The sequence below is a fragment of the Cryptomeria japonica genome, chromosome 3 (assembly GCF_030272615.1).
Source record: "Cryptomeria japonica chromosome 3, Sugi_1.0, whole genome shotgun sequence".
In the NCBI taxonomy this organism is placed as follows: Eukaryota; Viridiplantae; Streptophyta; class Pinopsida; order Cupressales; family Cupressaceae; genus Cryptomeria; species Cryptomeria japonica.
The window spans coordinates 695,531,797-695,540,319 of NC_081407.1; the positions used below are offsets into that span (position 1 = coordinate 695,531,797).

At 35.2% G+C, this 8,523-nt stretch overlaps 1 protein-coding gene across 1 annotated transcript; it reads left to right on the plus strand.

Moving 5' to 3' along the window:
• Positions 1-7,471: 7,471 nt before the first annotated feature.
• On the plus strand, positions 7,472-8,232 carry LOC131058290 (putative germin-like protein 2-1). Its single transcript, XM_057992168.2, has 2 exons — positions 7,472-7,623; positions 7,700-8,232. The coding sequence occupies exons 1-2, from the start codon at positions 7,497-7,499 to the stop codon at positions 8,230-8,232; spliced, it is 660 nt and encodes a 219-aa protein (XP_057848151.2). The 5' UTR covers positions 7,472-7,496.
• Positions 8,233-8,523: the final 291 nt, after the last annotated feature.

Below are 8,523 nucleotides of genomic sequence, written 5' to 3' on the forward strand. Positions count from 1 at the left end.
AGTAGTCTGACCAGCTACAACAACAATATTACCATTCTTAGTAACTTCCTAGATGTCTTTACCAATGCAATTCAGATGTGTCTCCATTCTGATTTTCCATATCCCATAGTTGGTTCCATCAAGTTTAGGACTATCCTTTCTGAAATAATTAGTAGACATTGGATCTCCTCAAGTTGTTAAACTTCTGCAAAAAGAGGACTAGGCTATGATATCAATTGTAGGTCCTAGAGACAACTGAGAGGGGGGGGGGGGGTGAATCAGTTGTCTAATAAATTCAAACCAAAAACTTATTAACCAACTTAATGCTTAATACCAGTAAATCAGTTAAGTATGCCGATAGACAGTGTTAATAGTAAATTGTTATACCGGTAAGAATTAATGCATGAAACATAAGCACAAAGTCATCCACAACACATAACACCAATATTTGTACGTGGAAACCCTGTAAGTGAAAAACCATGGTGGGAAACCTTACCCACAATCAGATGATACTACTGTAGATAGTAAGTGTACAAGAGGGGTCTGCACATGTAGAAAGGCCAACAGCCTAGAGCTCATTGCTTAATCACAAATGGGAGTCACACCAACTACAGTTGGATGGTTAAATCCAATAATAATGTACTTCACAAAATTGCATCTTCATATGCTGAATTCAATACTGGTGTAATGCTGATATGCTTCTACAAAAACCTAACTTCACCTTCAAATGATGTCTTCGTGTATGCCTTTGCTTTATCTTGCATATACTTTCACTTGAATCTTTTTTGCATTTCACACTTGATCTTACAAATAAGATCTTTAATTTATACCATACCTTAAGACCAATTTTAGTAGGTCGGCTCTACAAGATATTACAATAAAAACATTTTACAAACAATACAACATCCGATGCAATAACTGAAGGAAATGTCAGCTTAATGCATTTACAACAATCATAAATCATCTCCATAGCATGCCATGCTAATCTGGAAAAGATAAACCTGTCGGTGTAACCCTAGATAACCTGGACCTATTTGTCGGTAAAAGCAAATATGCAAATAAGAATATACCAATGATTATTACTTCAAAATAAAGTGTCCACATGATGTCTTCGACATTACCAAGTGTCTTCCATGTCATTCCAGGTACCGGTGAATCATTATATCCTGTCGGTTAATCATATACCGGTAACTGTTGCACAGTTTACTATTTGCTGGTGAATGTTGCTGGATCTCCATAGTAGGTGTTGGCATCAATGACAAAACCATACCAAAATACCAACATTAGAACATGCTTCACTCATGTTTTGTGAATGAGGACTTCCATATGCAAGGGAGCATTGTGAGGGTGTTGCAGGGACATGTCATCTTCATCAGTGAATGATAAGCAATGCAGAGTTGTAAGGTGTCCCACCATTGTATGAAATTGGTCAATATCAAGATTCTTGGATATGGTTGTATCTAGTAATGCTCGTTCAAGAATTTCCTTGTGCGCTGGTGAAAGTTTTAAAAGTTCCAGGATGGAGATTTTTGCGGGTGTTTTTTGTAGTTGCTCCACTAGATTGTATTGTTTTGTTGTAGTAGATGATGTGTTCGTTGTAGGACCCAGAAAAACAACTTTAGCTTTGATTCTTGTTATAGCATGAGAATGTTCTTGATTTTGTTTTTCTTTAACTACAATCACATTCACCACATTGTAATATGTATGCACGTAGTTTACCTTTGCTTTACCCTTCCATTGTTTGTTGTTGATGACTAACCTTTCTCATAGTTTGGAAGCGGGGTTTTAAAGGCGGTATGAGATTCATTTGTTGTATGTCCATCCACAGTTATTAGACCATTATCAATTAAGTCTTGTATGAGATGTTTCAACTTATGACAATTATCTATGAGATTTCCTTTGTTTCGATGGAAATTGCAATACTAATTATCGTTCCACCAAGGTGGTTTGATTTGGGGTTTGTAGTTCCTTTCTTCTAGTAAATTGGTCAATTTGTTTGCGAGAAGTTTCTTTAATTTTGTTCCAAGGGGTTCACCAATGTTTGTGAATTATCTTCAAAAGAAAGTTTTCATAGTTGCTCTTTGGTGATTGTTGTTTTGTTGTACTGTTGCTAAGTGAGTAGATAAATTGAAAACCGGTTGCTTTGGTTTCACATTGTTGTTATCTACTATTCCATAATTGATGACATTTCGATTTCTATTCCAAAACTTTGGCTTGTCATTCTGATTTTTGTTATTGTTGTTGTTAGGAGGATGGACTCCTTCATTGTATATTTTCAACTCACCCTTTTTTATCATGGCTTCTTCCATTCTAATTCCATTATCAACCATTTTTCCAAAGCTTTGATTTCCTTTCATTTTTAAGTAATAACTCATTTGATCATTTAAGTTGTCAATGAATATATCTATTTTTTCATACTTCGGCAATGTGTGAGGATATCGTGATGCTAGGCGTCTCCATCGTTGTAAGAATGTCATGAAGGGTTCTCCACTATTTTGTTTAGTGTTACATAGATCTAGCATGGTCACTTCATGTTGTATATTATAGGAATATTGTGAAAAAAACTTATTCACCAACTCTGAAAATGATCTTATTCCAGGTGTAAGTTTGGAAAACCACTCCAAAGCTAGTCCAGTTAAGCTTTTCAGAAATAGCCTCATTAGGTAGGTATCTTCATGTGCAAACTCCATACTCATGGTACAAAATTCTCTTATATGATCTTGAGGGTCAGAGCTTCCATCATATTTTTCATATCTCGGAGTTTCAAAACCTATAGGGAATGGTATCATATTTAGATTTCTATTGAAAGGATAAGGACATATTTCTTGAAGTGAGTATCGTCTAATATTTCCTCTTTGCATCTCTTGGATTTGTGTTTTCATTGCTTGCAGTTGTTGTGTGAGAGTCATGATAGGATTATCAACATGGTTTGTTCTTGCATGACCATGATTTTGTGTTCTAGTAGGATCTAGATCTCATCTTGTTTCATCCCTAGTACTTCTTGTATTCTCATCGAATTGAATGTTATTCAGAATTTCTACTTCATCTCTTTTGGGGATGTAAGTCTCTTCATTGTTTCTGGTGTTAATATGGATTGACATATTATTCATTTTGATACCAAATATTTCCTCATGTTGTTCGTTATTAGGAGGAGGGACACTTTTCTTTTGTGTCAATTTATTAATACCAAAATCTTGGGGAAGTGTAGCACCAGATTTGGCTAACATTAAAAAGTATTTTTCTTTTTCTTCCTCTAACAATTTTTGCATAAATTTTTCAAATTGGGGATGTTTCTTGATGTCTCTGATGTTTTGTTCTATTATTTCTTCTTTGACTTGTACTTCATTTGCGTGTTCCATGGTTATGTTTGCTTCCAATGTTTTGATTTCCGTCTCTGCAATCTTTCGTCTCTGAGCTCTATTTAGAATGGGCATACACATGTGTTATGTTTTTTAGGATTTGATTGTCCAAAAGGTTGTTTTGGGTAAGTGAGCAATTGTCAATTTCAAGGCAATAGAGTGATATGACACTAAAAGAGAATTCAGGTGTTTAAAAGTTTGTAATTTTTTCAATCTTTGGTTTAGGAGTGCAATGGTGATGATCTGATAAGAACCAAGTCCAGTAGGAATGATGTATCCTATGATGTGGGACAATGTTATCCTGACCAAATGTTTCAGTTTTGTGATAAAGGATGATTGATCCTAATAAGAAACTATGTTTGAGTGATCAGTTTATCAAAGAGGGTGATAATGCACTTTGAGATGTTTAGATTTTGAACTTGTTGGGGGTGAGCACTTTAAAATCTTGAGGTGTTTATCTTCTAGAGTTTGATTTTGATGGATGATAACTTGACCATGCAAACCAAGCAGACAATGTAAGCACAGATTGACAGATAACAGGTTTTTATGTTTACTGTAAATTGATTAGGTAGAAATGATAAATCTAAAATAGGCATGCAAGACACAACTTTGGAATAATAGATGCAGAGTTTCATATGACATATTATGCAGCATAGAATGACAAGAGATACAAAACAGAATGACAGACTAGTGACTTCATGTGAAAATAAATGTTTCGTACGACATAGAACCTTGACTCGTATGATAGAAGATCAAGCAATACGACAAAGAATCCTGACTCGTACGACAAAGGATCAAGAAATATGACAAAGACTTCTGACTTGTATGACAAGTATTTGAACAGTGATAAAAATTGTTTGTTTGTTTGAGTTTTGATCACTGAATTTTGATGTTTTACTTTGGTTTTCCAGTTTTAAGTGTCTGGTTTTTCAATTTAGGGATGAATCATGATGTGATACATGACTCTCAATCAAGATAAACCCTAAGAAAGTTGGCTAAGAATGAAAACCTTTGCTTGCTGACTTAGGTACACACCCAATAGCTAATCAGAATACAGCCACTGAGTCTCACACAATGGATTCTCAATGCCATATTATCCGACTCCAAATGCTAATGGGGGCATGATATGGAAAGTGTCTTGGGATAGTTACTATCTCTCTTGCACAAATATTATCACCGTTTCAGAGGTGAATCGGGTAGCTTCTATTTTAACCGGCACTAGTAAGGGATCCATTTGGCGCGTCGGGGTATAAACTCAATTAAGGGGTCTCCTAGCCTTGAAAACCAAGGTTTGATATACCTGAAGGTACGGAGGAGAGCTATTCCCGAGCACTGTCGTTGCTTTGATTTTCGTCAAAAACACATTTATTTTATAGTGGGTTGGATTACTTGGCGTTAGCCGTTCCCACTTAGGTCATTCCCCTCTCACCGGCCTTAAGGGCTAAGAGTTAGTAACTCCTCGAGAGGGCAGGCCTTCTAAAGAGATGCATTAATGAAAGCAAAAAGATGAGTCTAGCTTTTTGATCACCTAAGAAAGGTGAGAGCATACTCGCCTATCATCAAAGACACATAAGACATGATAGTTCATTTCTTTAAGCCCAAATTGAAGTGTGCCTAAAAATCTTAAAGAATACAAAAAGTTTTGTTTTTCGTTGAATCCTTAGGCAACCTACAAAATAGATCCATTAGTAGTCATGATTGTATTTTGAATTTGTCTTTGACAAGTGTATCTTTGACAAGCATCCTGCAGAAAAGTGTTAGGCTGCAAACATCTCATAGACATAACAAGATTAGCATTAGTGATCCAAACTATGAAATTTTCAGAAAAAAAAAACTATATGAAATTTTAGCCTAACTTCAAATAGGCATAACTTTCTGCTCGTGACTCGAAATGATGAATCGTTTAACTCGTTGGAAAGGTCTCCAAGAAGTTGTAGATGGTATTTTGAAAGAGGATACACTAGCTCTTTTGATGCTTTCTAGGCCTAAAAAAGACCAGAAGGCCTTCAAAAATGAAAATTACCAATGTATAGATAAATTTGAAAATTCCAATTTGCAGTTTATCAAAAAAATCACAGAACCAGAGACTCGTACGAAATGCTTTATCAGACAGAACAATAAATATTTAGATTTCTCACAGAGACAAAAACCAGCTCATACGACATAATATTTTGAAGCCAGAAATTCATACGACACAAAATTAGCTCTAGTACGACAGTGAAAATCAACTCGTACGACACAAGAATGAGCTAGAACAAATAAAGAATTTTCGATGTGAAAGCTCATACGAGTCAGAATATACCTAGTACGAGTAATGAATTTGTAGTCTAAAACCTCGTACGATACATAATTATACCTCGTACGATACATAATTATACCTCGTACGAGTCAGGATGAAGTGTAGTCCGAAGCTAAAAGGAAGTTCGTATGAGCTGAAAAGGTAACTCGTACGAATTTTGACACCAGAGCCGAACAGAGAAGATGCTTCTTGAAGATTAAGAGGCTAAAAATGATGATTTCTGCCCCACGATGGGTGCCAAAATGTTGTGCTCTATGAAGAGTACCTGTACCTGCAAACACAATGCACTCAATAAATCATTACAAGCAATGGTTAGTAAATTGAAACAACGAAAGACAAAACCATAGCTAATTGACTTATTGCCTCCTAGTAAATGCGAGTATGAAAAATGCTCTCAGATCTGATTATGTATATTCTAGTGACTTGACTACACTTAGATGGAGGATTTGAATGATGCAAATGCATGATCTAGCAAGAATAGCATGATTAAGCTATATGAGCTCATGACTGATCTAGAAAATGAACTAAGATTAAGATGCAATTAAGCTAAAATGAGCATGATAACATTGCTAAGAAATGATAAACTATAAGCTAGATGCCTATAGTAACAATGCTTAAGCTACGAATGAGATGGGATGCAAAATGATATGAAATTGGGATATGAAATTGGGACCAATATTGCTCCAAAATGAGGTCTATTTATAGGATTTTCCAAGGCTGAGGGTGATGTGGCAAGAATCAATGGTCAAGATTGATCTGAAGATATCAATGGTTAAATTGGAGGAGGTTGGCAAAGGGAGTTGGATTAAAGGGAACACTTAGTGACAAGTGTCACAAAGGTTCTAGAAGATGTTGGATGAAAGGCGACATGGTGGTAGGTAGAATGGGTTAGGTTTAGGAGTGGTAGAAGTTAGGAGAATTTGAATTTAGAAATTCAAATAATAGGAAAAGGATAATTAATCTCAACAACTCATGGATTTTATTTGTTTTAATTAATTAAAGGATTTAGAAGAAATGAATTTTGGAATGGAGGGCATTAATTAATTTGAAGTAATTAATTAAAGGGGTGAAATGAAACTATTTAATAAATCCTTGGATTTATTAATAAGTAGATGAAAAGGGAAATTTAATCAAATTGCTTAGTGAATTAAATTAAATTGGGGAGAGAGATTAATTGAGATAATTGTTTATTCAATTAATTATCTTCAGACCATTTTTAGGTGTATACAACACCTTTGAGCCAATGACCCAATTCTACAAGACCGTTAGGTTTAAAAATTTTGAGTAGCCAAGAGATCAAATCTCAATTCAATCCCTATCCTCACGAATGCTATGAAAAAGTTGTCTTCTATGCTATATGATAAATTCAACTTATGAAATTAGAACGTCATCTTTATAAATGATACAAATTGATCTCTCTTTTATATACTTTTATTTTCAATAACTATTAGTTATAGATTAAAGAAATTATTTATATCCTTAAATTATGAATTATAAACATTAATTCTAATGTTAACAATATTCTTAAAATACAGGATACAACCACTTTCACTTTGATGATTATAAAATAGAAAGGTTTCCCCTAATATTAAGAATCTTGCACTGAAAATTGAACTCCAAAATAAGAATGTTAAACGCCTAATTAGACAATATTACAAAGTTTGCCCCTTATATTAATTTATGCTTTAAAATTTTTGGCACACCTAATAATATGGTCCAAAAACTTGATGGTTTCAATACCTTTCGTCCATTAACCTCAAAAGTTCCAAACAACATTTTATATTTTAGATACTCTCTCGCAATTTTATGCAACTTCCAGTAAACATTCATATCCTGAGCTCTTCTGTGTCTCTATTATAATGGCTAACGGCATGATTTACTTCACGTTGGGACTTTTTCTGTTTATATGTTGTTACAGCGACAAAGTCATGGCAGCAGATCCGGACCCCTTGCAAGATTTCTGCGTTGCAGACATGGATAGCAAAGGTAAGTACATAACTTTATGCAGTAGTCAGATTTTATTTGCTTATTAGAGAACTTGCTAACAAATTGCTTAAAATAGTTGATGTGAACGGGTTCGTTTGCAAAGACCCAATGGCAGTTTCAGCAGAGGATTTCTTCTTCGGGGGACTTGGGCAGGCAGGAAACACCGACAACGCAGTGGGCTCCAATGTAACGATGGCCAATGTTATGCAGATAACAGGCCTCAACACCTTCGGAATATCGTTGGTCCGTATCGATTACGCAGTGGGTGGAATAAATCCTCCTCACACACACCCAAGAGCTACTGAAGTTCTTGTTTTACTTGAAGGCCAGCTTCGTGTGGGTTTCATTGACACAGCCAACAAGTTTTTCAGCAAAACGTTGGAGAAGGGAGATGTGTTTGTGTTTCCAAAGGCACTTGTGCATTTCCAGCAGAATGTGGGCCATGAAAATGCGGTGGCCATAGCTGCATTGAGCAGCCAGCTTCCGGGAGCTCAGACAATCACCAACTCTCTGTTTGCAGCGGATCCTCCTCTCCCCGATTCCGTATTGGCCAAGGCCTTCCGCATCACCCAAGAACTTGTGGATTTCATTCAGAAGAAATTCGCATAAGCTTCTGGAGCTTAATTTGCTTTGATATATTAAATAAAACAAAGAAAAGGAGAGATACATATAAATATTTTTTTTAATAATTATTTAATTAAATATAAATATCCTCTTGTCTTAATGATTTATATATTCTAAAATATTTGGTGTGTTCCAAAATTTTAATGAATCACTAACTTTCATTTAGAATCCTCCAAGGCTGATCCGAATAGGTTTGACAAGAAAAAGGGAAGAATGAAGTTGTAAGAAATAGTAATCAAGAAGTGAAAACATATATCAAATAGAAATAGTCAACAT

Bases quoted from the DNA above. Each gene is read 5' to 3' on its own strand.
- LOC131058290 (XM_057992168.2), top strand. From the start codon at position 7,497: ATGGCTAACGGCATGATTTACTTCACGTTGGGACTTTTTCTGTTTATA. The intron at 7,624-7,699 runs GTAAGTACATAA...TGCTTAAAATAG, and splicing joins TGCAGACATGGATAGCAAAG to TTGATGTGAACGGGTTCGTT.